Here is a 17,344-nt window from a genome sequence, read left to right on the forward strand (position 1 = left end):
TATTGTGCAAGTGTACCGTTTCTTGGTCTTTTGTTTTTACCTTCAAATAATTCAGTATTTAAAAACAGTACTTTGTTTTACTGATTGAATGGATTTTTTTTTCCAGCTTGTCCTTTGTTAAAATATTGTTTTGGTTGGGACATGGTATATTTTAGAAATACTTTTATGCTAGTCAACTTTTGCCTTTATATTATGTTTGATATGATATGCAGGTTACATTTTAATTTTTATATTTAATCCTAACTCAAGACTAATAATTCATTAGCTCACAGGAAGGATAAATCATTATTTTCCCAGAGTTTTGATATTATCCTTTATTATAAAGGTTCTACAGTATCTATTAAAATTCATGTGGAACATTATTATGGGAATGAGACAGAATAAGGTCTTGGTATTTTAAGTGAAAATTTTTAAAATTTGGGTCATATTTTTGGACAGGAAACAATTTCTGGTGCATATATGTTGTCAAGTTTTAGAAGTTTGCCATATGTGTGTTAAAATAATGCAAGGCAAAACTAGGAAGTTACTATTTTTAGATAGTTTTTTCTCATTATCTTCAGGAACTACAAATAAAAGAGACTTTAAAATAAAAACTTGTGGAACTTTTGCTTCTGTAACAAGCCAAAAGTGTTTCATTCGATGATGAGACATTTAAATTGACATTAGAGAATTTTGGAAGACTTTGTATATTCAGTTACTTCTCTGAGACTCTCCTTCTTTAAATACTATTTAGATGACTGTGTGAAGTATAAATTCTTATGGAACCAGATATCATAAAAATCATTTAAGTTGTGATTACTATTCCTGTAAAGTAAATTTGATATACAAAAATTTTGTAAGCATGAATTTAAAGGGAAATACTTCTAAGAAATTTCCTGTCTGTTCATAGATGGTAGATTCTCATTAAAATTGTTGTAGTAATATTCTGTTTTTTTTAAAGAGATCAGGTTTATTTCAACCTCCATTGTCCCTTATGGGGAGATGATGAGGATAAAACAAGGTAAATATAGATATGCTTTTGAAAGTACTGAACATATTCAAATGCAAGATGAGCTGTGTTCCACTTGGAGGAAACCCAACATATGAAAACCTAAATTTGCAAAACAAAATTGAGATTGTTTTTACGTGAAGATTCATCTTATGAGAATGAATCTTAGAGTTTTTATAATGCAGTTTTTCCTTGGGTATTAACTTATGTATCTATTTCAGAAAATACAGTGTATACACACTTTTTCAAGAGAAGTTATGTGAAGACAAAGTGCTTATGATAGAACTGTTATTCTACATGTATTACATGATAGGTGCTCTATAACTCTTTAGAATTTTGGGTTTTCTTAGAGCCCCTGTTGATAGGCATGGTGTCTTAAATTACTATAATAGGCTTTTGCATATTAGTGCAGTTTGATAACCTGTAGACAGTAGCTAAAGGCTTTTTTCCCCCCTCTTTCTCCAAATCTGTGTTTTTTTTATTTATCCCATAAATCAGAGAGCTTCAAATTCTCTTGATCCATGGCACCATTAGAGTTTCTAATCTTTTCATGGTGTACTTTACTCCAGAAGAAATACCTAACAGTTCCATTTATTAAGCAGTTAGGTCCAAACAACTTAACAAGTATTTTTCTTAACAATGAAGTCTGCATTTGGGGGCAGGGCGGGGGGATGGGGAGAAGCACACATAAATTGAAAGAAAAAAATGTTTTTATTTCATTTTTAAATAGTCAACAGTTACTGACTACTGGAATGTATGAGCCTATAGGACACTGCAAACTTCTCAGACCTTGAAATCAAATTGGACATTACCACCCTCATTTCCTTCATTGATTTTCATGCAGTACCTGCTTCTTATCATAGCAACCACTAAACCCCAGGTTTGCAAAAATAATGATGTCATTGAAAGGAATGTCGTGTGATCTAATTGATGTTGAAACTGTGAAGTTTTTTGAGGTATCCAGCAGATGTATTTCTCTCTGAATTTTCCCTCAGAAATTCTCATGGCATCCCTCTGAGTTTGCTGCAGCATTCTGGGGTGACTTGGTGCAGTGTTTGAGAATTGTGGCCATAAATATGTATTGAATGCCTACTATATTTGCTATGCAGTGTAGACACAATGCTTAGCAAGAGGGACCTTGTCTCTACCCTCTTAGAGCTTACAGTCTTACGGGAAATGCTGATATTAGGCAAGTAATAGAAATGTGTTGAATTCTGTGAAAGAAAAGCACATCACAAGGGTATTTTGTCCTTTTGGGAGGGAGAAGATGTTGGTAGTCTAAAATTACAAATATGAATTTTTGTATTCATAATACATATGTTCCATAAATGTTAATATGTTATTTTAGGTTTTCTTTTTCACTCATCCACTCTTGAGTTGTAGTCATTTTTCCAAAATAAATATGAATCTGAAAATTCTTAGCTCTTAAATAGAAATTTTTTAAATGAGGTTGACTAAATCCTTTGTGCCTGACATTATTTGGTGTAAAGAATAGTAAGAAATAGTTTGTAGTTTTCAGACAAAAGAGATTCTCACTTGTGTGAGTAATTATAAAAATATAACAGTATATGGGAGCTAGATCCTTTCTATTGTGTAGATGACAACGTCAGTTACTTTAAAATCTAGGCGCGCTTAGGCTTGCCCAGTACTATAATGTCTGAAAAATATAACTGATGAACAGAATATAGTTTATGCTCTGTGGGGGATTAAAAATGAAATAGGAGTTTTATTAGTTTGTAAATGTGTTTAAGAAATAATCTCCCAGAAGAACTCCAAATTTTTGCAGATTTCTTTTGTAGTGGCTGTGTGATAACAAAATACAGTGATGTGAAGTACAGCTCTTTACTGCAAGGGCCAGTGTAAGTGACCAACCCAAGTTAAGTCCTGATGTCTCAGAAATGGAACTCAACAGGAGTGGAACTCCAGGACCCTGGGTCCTGATCTTTGCTCTGCAGCTTTGGGATATTTAAAAAGTGATCACATATATGAATTATAAACAATATTTTAAATGGAGGTTTTTCCCTAATCACAGGTGTTCTTTAAAGAAATTTTCCTATACATTTTGGAGACTTCTACCAGCTCATTTGACCACAAATGGATGGTTATTCAGACGTTGACAAGGATTTGTGCAGGTACTTGAAATTATCCTTCTTTATTATCTCTTTCTTACTGAGGTATTTAAAAGGCCAAATATATTCATATACTAGATGCCTAATTTTGCCTAAAATTAACATATTGTACTGTTACAGATGCTCAGAGTGTAGTGGATATTTATGTAAACTATGATTGTGACTTAAATGCAGCAAACATATTTGAAAGACTAGTAAATGATCTATCAAAAATTGCTCAAGGACGAGGCAGTCAAGAACTCGGTATGAGTAATGTTCAGGTAAGAACTTTAAAAACATTTTGAAATTTGAACTTTGCCAAGGAGGAGCTGTGTATTTTCCTTAAAAGATTTTTGTTTGTTTTTATTCTCTTTATGAATTATTTTGTAGGAACTGAGCCTGAGGAAAAAAGGTTTAGAATGCTTAGTGTCAATTTTGAAGTGTATGGTTGAATGGAGTAAGGATCAGTATGTGAATCCCAACTCTCAGACAACTCTTGGTAAGGTGACATTTGAGTAGAATTCTTTGTCATTTAAGTAAATGATGCTTTGGAGGATAGTTGCAGAAGCCATTAAGCCAGTTTCCTGACATCTCTATTCATTTAGCTGATGAAGAAGCGTTCTCTATGAGTTAAATAACGAACTTAAAATTTTGAATTTCCCAGCTCAGTTATCCAAACTTTTTTCTTTCTAAATCTTCCTAAAAGTATTTTGAATATCATATTAAAGTGAATCATGTTTATGCAACTTTGTTAAAGGATAATTATAGAAGAAACATAAAAAAGCCAAAAATGTTTTAAGAAGATTGAATTGTTCATATATGTTTGACGTTTACCCTTACTCAGAGAAAAACTCTTAGCTGCAGGGCTATCCTGGTGTTATCCTAGTCCTTTGAGGGAAGACTGTCCCTTGTGAGACGTGAGCTGAGAGCAGAAAGCCAGTGGGTACTCAGCACTGTAGTTGCGAAAAGAACTCCTAATGATGCAGATTGTACCTGTACTAATTGCAGTGTTTTAATATCAAAGTATGTATTATCTGTTAGAGCACCTAATCTGTTATTTGTATTAAATAGCTATCTAAGCAACATTGAAATAGCTTGCCTTATTTGAGAAATTTTTTTCCTTTGACAGAATAATTTACTGAATCAGTTTTTCTACTTACAGGTCAGGAAAAACCCTCAGAGCAAGAGACGAGTGAAGTAAAACACCCTGAGACAATAAACAGATACGGAAGTTTAAATTCCCTGGAGTCAACATCATCATCAGGAATAGGCAGCTACAGCACACAGATGTCTGGCACTGATAATCCAGAACAATTTGAAGTCCTAAAGCAGCAAAAAGAAATAATAGAACAAGGGATAGATTTGTGAGTGTCCGATTTTAAGGAGAAATGTTATTGAATACCCCTCTGCCAGTACTGTGCCACCCTTATCCTGGGTTTCTTTACATTTTTGGATTATTTTTAGTCCCTTCTTATTAACAACCTTCAGAGAATAAAATGGAGCACAGCTCTCCCGGATCCAAGACTTCTAGTGACTCCTTAGTCAGCTCCCCTTGTTCATTGCAGTCTAGCCCAAACAGACCCTAGTAATGTGCATTAATTTTGCACTATATTTTATGTGTTGTTGACAAACATCCTCTGTGCAGTTTTGCACTGTTTATTTAGCTCAGTTATAAAATCTTGCATTATATTCCCAAAGCAGATGATAACTCAGATTTAAAGTATGGAACTTCTCCTGCTTGTGTTGCCCCTTTATAGTTTTTGTATTTTCTCCACTTCAGTTACAAATGTGCTACTCTTGTTATTGATTTATCGTTATTGATTGAATTTTTATATGTCAATAAGGTGATAACCTCCTTTTTAAACTTGGGTACTCTACCAGACCCTGATCTTGTGAAATCAGTTTTCCTAGTAAGTTGTGTGCCATCATCCTGCTCCTGGACTTTTTCCTGTCTGAATCATACCGTGCTGCTTTCCTTCCTCTTACTGCCCCCTCTTCTTTCAAAGAGATGCTGTGAGGAAAACTGAACTTGCTGGCCTTTCTCCATGAATCTAAACTGTTAAAAAAAAATTCTCTTATATGTTTACTTGGCTTGCTAATTCTGCTGTAAAGCATTTCTTCCTGAGTCTTAAGCAGTGGTTTTTGGTGCCCTTTTTCACTGATAATGTAAAAGAAAAAAAGTTGATAAAATGTACACATATTCATTGTCATAAAATTATAAAATCTTAAAAATAGCCTCAGGAAATAGCCATCAATACTTCATTTATTCTAGCTGTTTAGTCAGTATTTATCAAAGTCCCATCTGTTCCAGACATTATGCAAAGTGCTGGGGAAACCTGATGAGTGAAACAGCCCTTGTTTTGGGGGTCTCAACGTCTAGTATGTGCAAACAGATACTCATTTTGAAATTCTGCTGGTCACTCAGCAAACACATGTTTGGTACTTGGGACTGTGTGCCAAGAATCATGAAGGTACTGGTCCTTATATTCAAGATTACAGTCTAAGTATGGGCAAAATATATTTTTTAATAGTACTGTGTGAAGTCCATAATGGAGTGTTGTACAGAGTGCTGCCGAGGTAGGACCGCTCAATTCGAAGTACTTAGGAGTGAGAGGGAGTCCTCCCAGGGCCCCAGGGCAGACGTCCCCCTGCCTCCACTGTTCCTCTGGAGTGCCACTCCAGTTCCTGCAGTGCCACGCGGCTGGCTTTCTGCTTCACACTTTGATGAGAATGCTGTGCTCCCAGGATACCCTTCCGCGACTGTTCCTTTCATGACACCACTCTGTCCTTCTCTCCTACCTCTGACCATGCCGTCTCAGTCTTGTCATGGGCTCTTCGTCCTGGGCATACATCTCAACATTTCCAGGGTCTGTCCCTCAGCCCTTTCCTTTGTAGTTTCTAGATGATCATGTTCTTTCTCATGACTTCAGCTACTATATGGTAACATCTCACAGTTCCCAAGTGTTATTTTTAACATAAAAACTCCAGTGAACTCCAGACTCATCTGTAATTGCCTGTTGGACATCTCCCCTGGACATTGCATAGCTTCTCACACTCAGCATGTCCACAACCAAATTTATCAGTCTCCATAATCACCTCCCCAGTACAACCCAAAACAAAAGACAAACAGAAAACCCTATTGTTTCTGTATTTCCCATTCAGGCTAGTAACCCCAGCACGCTACTAAGTTTATGAGCCAGAATCCCGGGAATTACCTTAGATTTCCTCATTAGATCTAATTTGTCTCTAAATCCAGCTGATCCTACTTCCTGAATATCTCTGCAATTTATTCTCTTTGTCTCCCAGTTGTTCGCTCAAGTCAAACTGTCACCATTTGGTGCCTTGACTAGTATACTCTTTTAATTGGCTTGCCTTTCTTTGGTCTTATTTATTTTCTAGTCTTTTCTTACACTTAGCTGGAGTAATCTTTCTTGAATGAAAGTCTGCTTCTGTTTCTCCCCTCTCTTCCTCTTAGAGGATAAAGCCACAGCTTCTTGTAATAGCATATAATACCCGTCATGAGTTAAATCTGCTGGACTCTAAGCTAGATCATCTGCCGTTTCTTTATTTCACCTCATTTTTCCAACAATGCAGAACTACTTATTATTATGATGCTGCTTTATGCCCTTGTGTATTAGTATGACCTCTTCCTCTCTGTCCGGGATGTTTTTTCTGACTGTTTATAGAAGATGTAATCATTCTTAAAAGCTCAGTTCCACAGTCACCTTCCCAGGAAATAGATCATGATCATCTCTGTTAATTAGACATTTCCTCTGCTGTGCTGTCTTCTCACTTTGTGGATGCATTATTGGTTGCATCTTTACTATTATATATTTTTTTAATTTATGAAAAATTTAAAATAACTTTACTGTTATAATTTTTAAATTTTTCTTCCATTAGAGTGAGAGCTTCTAGAGAGCAGAGATTGTGTTTATCTCAGGGAAAAATGCTTGACTTTAATTTATGTACGTGGCAGCGGTTTAATTAGGACTTGACAGGGGAATCATGAGGAGGACAGAGCAGGGAAGGACATTTCAGACAAAGAGAATGGCATGTGCAGCAGCACAGAGGAAAGGGAGAACATTTGAGGACTATTACTATTCAGTGTGGCAGGGGCGGGGGAGACGGGTAGAAGTAGGAGGTGAGATGAGAGCATCGAGTTGGATCCAGATTACAGGGACCTCATTCTCTGTGTAAAGGAGGTTTTGTCTTGTTCTTGGCATTGGCATACTGTTGAAGGATTTTAAGCAGAGGAACAGCAGCATTAGGTTCTGTTTTGGAAAGATGACTTTGCCAGCAGCCTGAAGGATGGATTGTAATGTGAGCAAAACAAGAGACAGGGAGACCAGTTAAGAACTCTTGCAATACCCAGGTGATGGTGATGAGGTACCAAACTAATTATTGGAACAATAAAAGTAGAAAGTAAATGATTTGGAAAGAAAGAGGTGACATTTGAATTGGATCTTCAAGCATGGAGGAGAATTCCCCAGTGAGTGAAGCAGGGAAAGGGCACATAGAGGAAATAGACGCTGCAAATCCTTTATGTTTAGAGAATGGGAAAGGGATATGTAGGAGTAAATGAGAGAGAAATGAACTATATTTTTTTTATTTAAACTTTTTACTTTATAGTGGAGTATAACCAATTAACAATGTTGTGATAGTTTCAGGTGCACAGCAGAGCGACTCAGACATGCATATACATGTATCCATTCTCCCCCGAACTCCCCTCCCATCCAGGCTGCCACATAACATTGAGCAGAGTTCCCTGTGCTATACAGTAGGTCCTTGTTGGTTATCCTTTTTAAATATAGCAGTGTGTACATGTCAACCCCAAACTCCCTAACTATCCCTTCCCTCCACCCTTCCCCCACCAGGGTAACCATAAGTTCATTCTCTAAGTATATGAGTCCGTTTCTGTTTTAAATATGTTCAAGAAATGAGCCATGTTGAGAAAGGTTTTGTGTGTCAGTCCAATCAGTGTGGACTTTATTTTGAAAACACTGGGTATATAAATACTTTTTTTTTTATAAAGGAAATGATGCCATCAGGTTGTGGTTAAAACAGTCACCAGAATTCAAGTTCTGTATTTTAAAAGCAGGAAACTTAGAATTAATCAATGGATATAAGGATATAAGGAGAATGAGCCAAGATTACTTGAGCACTAAGGAGAATATATATATTAAAAGTATGAGAGATTTAGTATCCATATCCTTACTCAGAGTTCATCTACTACATGGCATTATCTCACATAATCTGTGAAATGATCCATATCAGTGATAAAGGTCACCTTCCATTTGAGATCCTTTTCAAAGAAAACTTTGCATAGTATATTATTTTTTGTACATTTTGTACAATAATAATGCATTGATTATTTTAAGTAAACTTCTGTTTTCTAAGTGCTACAAAGTTAATTCACTGTAGTTTTAGATCTTTTCAGAGAATACAAATGGTTTTCTATTTCTAATGTTCCTTTTAACTTTAACATCATCTAGATTTACTAAGAAACCAAAGAGAGGAATACAGTACCTCCAAGAACAAGGGATGCTTGGCACTACACCTGAAGATATTGCCCAATTCTTACATCAGGAGGAAAGATTAGACTCTGTAAGAACACCATGTTATTTCATTCTAACTTTTTCTATAAAATTCTTTTTTAAGTTAATAATAATACATATTATTGCCCCTTTAAGATGCCCTCCTAAGTATATAAAAATAAGCTAACTATTCTTAATTTTGCTTTTTTATTCTCTATACTCAAAAGAATATCTTGATTTTTTTTTTTTTAAATACATTTAGTATGTTTAACTTTTAACTTCACGTTTGAAATAGTTAATTAACCCTGTGGTTAAAACCTGTGGCTCTTATGGACTTTTTCTGCTTTTTAAAAAATTGGCTGTGTAGGAAATATAACAGTCTATTAGGATATCAATTTCTATCTTTTGTTCTTTAGACTCAAGTGGGTGAATTCCTGGGAGATAATGATAAATTTAACAAAGAAGTCATGTATGCATATGTGGACCAACATGACTTTTCAGGAAAGGATTTTGTTTCAGCCCTTCGTATGTTTCTGGAAGGATTCCGTCTTCCAGGGGAAGCTCAGAAAATTGATCGATTGATGGAAAAGTTTGCTGCGAGATACCTAGAATGCAACCAAGGGTAAGCAGGATTCAGATTCAAGTACTTATTGGTTGCTGACTATATCCAAGACCCGCTTCTGGGGAGCATCGGGTGATTCATAATCCCCTGCCCCAGGGAACTTATATATTATAAGTTATTATATATTATAAGTTATTATTATATACGATCTGGAAGTGATGAGACAGTTCCATAAAAAATTATAGTGTGAGATAGAACATAAATCCTGAAAGAGAAAACTGAAAGTGATATGGGGTTTGAGGTGAGTTATTTAAATGCTAACTGTAAACAGTAAAAGTTCATAACACGAAACATTTATTTTTGCAGACAAACCCTTTTTGCTAGTGCAGATACTGCGTATGTTCTGGCTTATTCAATTATCATGCTCACCACAGATCTTCACAGCCCACAGGTATGTCTTCTTCCAAGCCAGTTTTACAATAAATAGTACAAATTAAATAAATTGTTTTGAATTCAGTAAGTAATAGTTGAAATTTTAATCTTAATTTAGTTAAACCAGTCACCAAATTGGGGTATTTAATTTGGTGTAGTGTACATTTTACAAATGCAGTTTCTGGTAGTAATTCTAATTAGACTTTTAGATATCCGTAAAATCTGTATTTGTCTTTCTCATGATTGACAGCTGTATAAAACTTCAGGTAAATTTTAATCTAAGAATGTGCTTATAGCTCTTCTGCCTGTGTTTATTACAACATGGAAAAACATCATATAAACCATCTTTTTTTTGTTTGTTTTAACATTTCAAACTTAAATAACAGAGCATTTAGTACAGTGGGTCCTTCGTGTGCTTATCACCCAGCTTCCACAGTTCCCACCTTATGGCCAGTCTTGTTCTATATATATCCCTTTTCTCCCCCAGGTCATTTTGGAGCAAATCTCATGTATCATATCATTTCATCTGTATTTATTTCAGTATATATATCTGAAAGAGAAATGCTGTATTTAAACATAACCACAGTACCATTACACCTAAAAATTAACCATAATTTTAAAATACCAGACATCCAGGAAGTGTTTAAATTTCATTTGCTTCATTAAATTGTAATTCCTTTACTTTAAATATTAAGGAACTGTCACTTGATTTGTGATATTCAATAACAAAAACATTATTTTTAAAGTTTTAGATATTTTATGCTTAGTTTCCAAAAACTTGAGGAAAATTATCTTTATGAATAAACCCATTTGCAAGAATTTCTTAGTACTTCTTACGGATAGGCTTCTAATGATATGTATTACTCTTATGATGAGAAATACACTATATACTTATTACTAATCTGAGATGTACTGGAAAAACTATAAGGTTTAAAACAGCTTATGAGTTCAAAAATTATAAAGTTTTAAGCAGCTTGTGAGTTCCTGTGAAGTTAAGTGGACTGTTAGAAAATTGAACCCATAATTAGGACCTTATATGATTTATGATGCAGGGCTATATGAACTATAACAAATGATGTCATTTTTAAAGAACGCGGGTAACTTTAAAGGAATTCCTTAAAACTAATTCTCCTCATTCCTAGTTGTTTTCAGAGTTAAAATATAGGTTAATTTAACAAGTCATTTGTGTTCCTTTTTCACCTAGAATATTTATAGTTAACTACCATTTATATATAGTGTGAGACAATTTTTTTTAATTTTTGAAATACATTTAGAGCATGTTTAGTTTTTTTGTTTATTAATCTTCATCAGTAGTAACAATTGGCTTTAAGTGATTTAAGCACTAAAACTTAATTAGGCACAGCTTAATTTAAGCACATGAGAATAAAAGTCAAGAGTAAAATGTTCCATAAAAGATAAGCAGGAGAAGAAAAGTAGGATTATGTTTTACACTACTTCCAGAATCCCACTGTGGCAGAAGTCTTCTGTTTGAGCAGTGTATTTTTATTTTGTGTATCTGCAGTTAATGTAGTCTCTTCTCCAACGTGCTTGGAGCTCCTACCCCTACCTCCCAGCCCAGATCCACAAATATACTTTGCTGCTACTTCAGATTTTCTTCCAGGGCTTGTCTTTGTCTCTCATTGGCATGATGCTAAGACATTATACCATGTTCAAAATTTCCAGTGATGTTAATCTTCTTTTAGCCTCTTATTGGCAGCACTTGTGTGGTCTTTTATGTTGGTATCCCTGGGTCATTGCTTTTTTAGTATTCATTAGAACTTCAGGTGAAATGGCTTTCTTTTAATGTTTTTTTTTTTTTAATTTTATAGCTACTTTATTTATTTATTTATTATTATTTTTTTTGGCTGTGTTGGGTCCTCGGCTCGCGCGAGGGCTCTCTCTAGCTGCGGCAAGCGGGGGCCACTCTTCATCGCGGTGCGCGGGCCTTTCACTATCGCGGCCCCTCCCGTTGCGGGGCACAGGCTCCAGACGCGCAGGCTCAGTAGTTGTGGCTCACGGGCCCAGCTGCTCCGTGGCATGTGGGATCTTCCCAGACCAGGGCTCGAACGCATGTCCCCTGCATTAGCAGGCAGATTCTCAACCACTGCGCCACCAGGGAAGCCCCCTCTTTTAATGTTTTTTAAGTGCCATGACTCAAGATAAGTTTTCAAAGTTTTAGTATGTTAGAGCTTTTTTCCCTTGAGTAATAATAAATTACATTTGGAAACTTTTATGGTAATATTTTTACTTTTTTGTAGGAAAAGTGCTCCTCTCACCCTTTCTGACATACTGGAAAGATCTGTTTGCAGTGTAGTCAGAACTAAATAAATGTTTGTATCCCAGTTATATCCTCTGGACATTCTGGTTTCTCTATAGTTATTTTTGCGAACTTCTGATGACTTACTTGATTGTTATTCTATGTACCTTCTTGTAAATTTACAGGACCCTTATCTTTAGAGGTGCCTTAAATTCTTCATGGAAAGTGATAGGAATATATTTAATTAAGTAAATGTATCTTCAGAGACATCATATGACTTACAGGTTTTATCCATCTGGGTTTTCAGGGATATAAAAGCATAAACTCTTTGTCTGTGCTAGTTCCCAAGTTTGGCGACAGGGCTACCATCTTACGTACTACAGATTTGTACTCCAAAGACTTACCAGGGTGTGCAGTAAGATGTTCCTGTTCAGCATACTCTTAAACAAGACAAAATGTTCCAAGGATACTTTGCCCAAATCACCTAATATTCAGTTGCCATGATGAGTCAGTGAGATTGCTATCTGATTTTAAATAAATTTCAGCTCTTGTTATTCTTGCATCCACTGTTACATAAAATCCGTTTTTAAATCATTAGCAAACACATTTATGTTCTTCTGAACTAAGATTTGAATCTTTTTGATAACATAAGTGTCTAATAATTGTCATGGTCCTTTTTTAAAGACTCTGACTAGAGCTCTTAAACCTTGGGCAAAAACAAAGAATTTCATTATTCAGTCTCCCTGTTTTCTTATTACAAATTACTCACGTGCTCCTCAGAGCAAAGTGAATTAGTGTATTGCCAGGATGGGTCTTTCCTACATTGTCCTTATTTTCTGTGACTTCCTTTTTTCATTTTAATGTCTGCTTTGTTGAGTATTTTCCACTTTCTACTCCTCAAAGTATTTATAAATTCTCTTATATGAGTATTTTTCTGTTAATTTTTAGGAATTATAATGGTTTTTCATTTCTAGGTTAAAAATAAAATGACAAAGGAACAGTACATTAAGATGAATAGAGGTATCAATGACAGTAAAGATCTTCCTGAAGAGTATCTATCAGCCATCTATAATGAAATAGCTGGAAAAAAGATATCAATGAAAGAAACAAAAGAACTAACAATCCCTACAAAATCAAGTAAACAAAGTAAGTGTCCAAATCAACTGAATCCTGATTGTTTCGGAGGAAAAATATGGGTTCTTGAAAAGTGTTTTACTTAGAGTGGATCAAGTATTATTCTACTGAAAAGTATTATAATACACAGTTTGCTGATCTGATCGTGTTTTTTCCCGTATCCTGAAGAAAAATAGCACTGACCGATGATAAGTGGAAAGTGCTACATAATATGCATGGATTAGTGTGCATTTAATACACACTTGTCCATTTAGCAGTTAATCTCAGCACATATTTGGAAATCAGAGAGATTGGTTAGGCAACCCCAGTAGTCAGACTTCAGCTCTCATTCTTTCTTACTGCCTCCTTGTCATCTGCAAGCAACTTATTTCCATTGGTTCACCTATCATTACACATAAACAGAAGCTGGAAGTAGGGGTGATTCAAGGAGATGGGGAAGGTTAGGGTCATGGGGGAGCTCGTGGGGGTTGGAACTCACTCCTTCAGATGCACCACAAGTTACAGCGCCGTGGCATTCCCAGGTCTGACCAGCATCAGGAGCCAGCGGGGGGCCTGGTTCCATTCTCGACGCTCTGTGCGTACAGATGGCGGCGATTAAATCAGAGCTGAAATCTGAATGCAGGAATGAGGCGAGGGTAGTGGCTCAGTGATATAATATGGAAAGAGAACTCCTGCCTTTCTGAGCAACTTCCGCTTCGAAGTGGAATCTCAAGCTTCATCTAAAAGAACAGATTGCAGTACCAAAATTCTATCAACAGGAGAGAATCAAAAAGGCCTGTGTGATATGTGTATTTCTAGAAGTTGATGAAGAATTATCAGATGAGAGTCAGAGGCTATGGAGATAATGTTAGAAGGAATGGTGGAGTATAAATGGCCTTATATTTGGGGAATATAGGGAATGATTCTAAGGAATTTTAGTAAGTTCTCCCTCATTTTATAGAAGAGGAAACAAGTACAGAGAGGTTAGGAAACTTAGAGTCATAGAATCTATGAGCTGAGTGCAATGTAAAAACTTTCATTAATTCTCTAGACCTAAAACCCAAAGAGTGGCAAAGCCAGATCTTGAACTGGGCATCCTTGGCTCTTACTGCAGTCCAGCACCAATCAGCAGTTTACTTGGTAGTTTACTTGCTTCTACTTAAGAAATTAAGTATATTGATCAAGACTTCATTTTCACACCTAAGTAGGTGCCAATTATCTGATTTCACTTTCTTCCCCACACCCGTATAATAACATCTTCATATCCCTCGTTCTCTGGCCTCTTCTCTATATGGTGGTAGGAAATCACTGAGCAGTGGGGTATGGGAAGGAGGTGGTGGTGTGCTGAAATTCTAAAATCATCCCAAGTGTTAGGGCCACTGTTTTCTTGTCAGCTCAGGAGATCATTCAAGCCTGTGTCATGTGAGGATACCGTTGCCTTTTACCTCTCTTCTCTTCTAGCCCATGTTTGGGCTGTTTCCCTAGTACTTTCATTGTGACAGATTTGTACCTCCTCTCTTCCCTTTTCATAGATTTTCCATGTATCCCTGCCTCCTAGTTCAGGATATTTTTTTCTTTCATTTTTGAAATTCATATAACATAAAATTAACCATTTTGAAGTGAACAATTAGTAGTATTTAGTACATGCACAGTGTTGTGTAACTGCCACCTCTATATAGCTCCAAAACATTTCATCACCCCAAAATAAAACCATGTATCCATTAAGCAGTTTTTCCATGTTCCCTACCTTTCCTCAGCCCCTGGCTGTTACCAGTCTGCTTTCTGCTTCTCTGGATTTACCTACTCTGGATATTTCATCTAAATGGAATCATACATTATGTGACCTTTTGTGTCTGGCTTCTTAGGACTATTTTGAATTAGTATTAACTGGTAGTGCTTATTATTTTATACTAAAACATCAAAATAGCATTCTTAAAGGCTTTATATTTTAAATGCTAATAGTGTTTGTTGTTTCAGATGTAGCCAGCGAAAAACAAAGAAGACTTCTGTATAACTTAGAAATGGAACAGATGGCCAAGACAGCTAAAGCACTCATGGAGGCCGTGAGCCACGTTCAAGCACCTTTCACAAGTGCGACACATTTGGAGCACGTGAGACCTATGTTTAAGGTAAGAGTTACTAATAACTTTTGCTTGCAGTATATATATTTATATATACTGCTGTTCAGCATATTTTTTTTTTAAATTATTTATTTATTTATTTTATTTTTTGGCTGCGTTGGGCCCTCATTGCTGTGCGCAGGTTTTCTCTAGTTGCAGCGAGTGGGGGCTACTCTTTGTTGTGGTGTACAGGCTTCTCATTGCGGTGGGTTCTCTTGTTGCGGAGCATGGGCTTTAGGCGCACGGGCTTCAGTAGGTGCAGCACGCGGGCTCAGTCGTTGTGTCTCACGGGTTCTAGAGCGCAGACTCAGTAGTTGTGGCGCATGGGCTTAGTTGCTCTGTGGCTTGTGGGATATTCCCGGATCAGGGCTCAAACCCGTGTCCCCTGCATTGGCAGGTGGATTCTTAACCACTGCGCCACCAGGGAAGTCCTGTTCAGCATATTCTTAAGTTAAGGAAATACAGTGATATAGCCCATTAGTATACACCCAGAAGTGAAAGTCATATTATATAGGAGATCGCAAATATAAAATTTTTCTTGAAGAGAATGAGAAAAGGTATGCATGATTAGCAATTAATAGGCGTGTGATCTTAAGAACAGAAAGATTTTTGGAGAATTAAGCCTTGGCCTGGTTTCCTCTGAGTTCTATTTAGAGCTTTGGAGTTCCCTGAAATCTCAAAGTGATCTTGAGCCTCCTACTCTCTTTCAGTGCTCTGGCCCAGGAACTAAGCTGAGGGTTCTGAGTATTCCTGGGGCCCAGAAAGTAGAGTCAGGACCAAAAGGGAGCTTTCTTATGTTTATAGATCTAGTAAGAATGATTCTTACTGCTTCTTTAAAATTTGATTTCCCATTCATTCTTCATTTTCCTATTCTTTTTTTTTTTCTATCCTTTCTTCAAATTCCGGAAGGAGTAAGCAGTGCATCATAAGAATTGTAGGGAAGTAGAGGGGAGTCTAGTCAAGTTTGAGAAGGAAAAATGCGTTAAGTACATTTATGTTTGTGACACAGTGTGGTTAGATGGTCTGTGGAGGTTGAAGATTATAATTTGAGTTCTCATTCATAACTACATATGTGTATGGGTAGTAAAAGATGACTACAAGATTTCAGCTCTAAAATTTTACAGTTCTACCCCTACTTCAAGGTCTATGTGATAGTGATCTTCCTAAAAGTTGATGGAGAGTTACAGGACACGAGTGGGGCTGCTGGGGAGGTAACGCTAGAAGGAACAGTGGAGTAGAACTGGCCTTCCTTTGGCGTAATGCAGAAAATGCTGTCAAAATGTGACATATACTTTCTCTTTATTATGAAATAAATTACAAAGCAGATTTTTGTTTTGTTTTGAATAATCTTATACCTTTATTTTGTTTTTCTTTTCAAATGTTTTTGGTAGACGGGAGGTGGAGGACGAAAAAACAAAAAGAATAAGGATCCAGCCATAATTGTACCACTCAGAAAAAATTTCTGTTAATATGTTTACATACTATTTATCTTAAACAGTTGTGATCCTACTATGTATAGAATTTTGTATCTTGCTGTTTCTCACATAAGTGTTTCCCCATATCATTAAAAATTCTTCATAAATAGCTTTTATGATCTATTCTCTGGATTAGTTATCCTTTATTTAAACTAATCCTCTAAGCTAGAATTAAGAACCTTTCCTCTGACTGCCATTTCTACTGTCATTACCGTCTCCAGTTACCTTCATTTCTCACTCTTGTCGCTGTAACATCCTCCTGACTGGTGTCCTTATGTCTACGTTTGTGCTTCTCTTACCCACTTACAGAGGCCAGAATGTTTAAAATACAAAATGAACTGTCACCTTCTTCCTTAAAGCCATTCACTGACTTTGCAACTATGAGGAAACCTAACACATCCCAAGGGTCTGTAGACCATGTGTGGTCTAGCTCCACCTGCCTTCAACCTCATCACTAGGGTTCTTGTCTCTTACTGTGCTGCAGTCACACTGGTATTCTTTCCATTTCTAGACTGTCCTAAATTATTTTCTCTTCAGAGCGTTCATACAAGCTGTGTCCTTTGTCTAGGATGCTTTTTCCTTCTTTGCCTGAGTAGTTTCTACTTTAAATGTTACTTTCTCAGAGAGTTCTGCCCTGGCCCCTCTAATCTAAATTAGGTCCCTTTTCATAATATGCTATACTCTTCCTTCATTGTATTTATAACAATATGTATTTATACATTTATTTATTTTAAAACTGAATGTCTATCTCTTTA

General features: G+C 36.2%; 1 protein-coding gene across 3 annotated transcripts in view; it reads left to right on the top strand.

Annotated features, from left to right (window-relative positions):
* The window catches only part of ARFGEF1 (ADP ribosylation factor guanine nucleotide exchange factor 1), a 145,025-nt gene that overhangs the window by 89,173 nt on the left and 38,508 nt on the right, over positions 1–17,344 (top strand). For 2 of the 3 annotated variants that reach the window (XM_059902337.1, XM_059902335.1), the window contains exons 11-19: positions 3,021–3,120; positions 3,238–3,377; positions 3,487–3,595; positions 4,259–4,460; positions 8,589–8,700; positions 9,047–9,252; positions 9,559–9,643; positions 12,856–13,027; positions 14,957–15,123. In XM_059902337.1, coding sequence (XP_059758320.1) covers positions 3,021–3,120; positions 3,238–3,377; positions 3,487–3,595; positions 4,259–4,460; positions 8,589–8,700; positions 9,047–9,252; positions 9,559–9,643; positions 12,856–13,027; positions 14,957–15,123 — 1,293 coding nt within the window. The remainder of the gene's footprint in view (positions 1–3,020; positions 3,121–3,237; positions 3,378–3,486; positions 3,596–4,258; positions 4,461–8,588; positions 8,701–9,046; positions 9,253–9,558; positions 9,644–12,855; positions 13,028–14,956; positions 15,124–17,344) is intronic. The other variant, XM_059902336.1, reaches the window with a different exon arrangement.

The sequence above is a fragment of the Balaenoptera ricei genome, chromosome 17 (genome assembly GCF_028023285.1).
Source record: "Balaenoptera ricei isolate mBalRic1 chromosome 17, mBalRic1.hap2, whole genome shotgun sequence".
Classification (NCBI taxonomy): domain Eukaryota; kingdom Metazoa; phylum Chordata; class Mammalia; order Artiodactyla; family Balaenopteridae; genus Balaenoptera; species Balaenoptera ricei.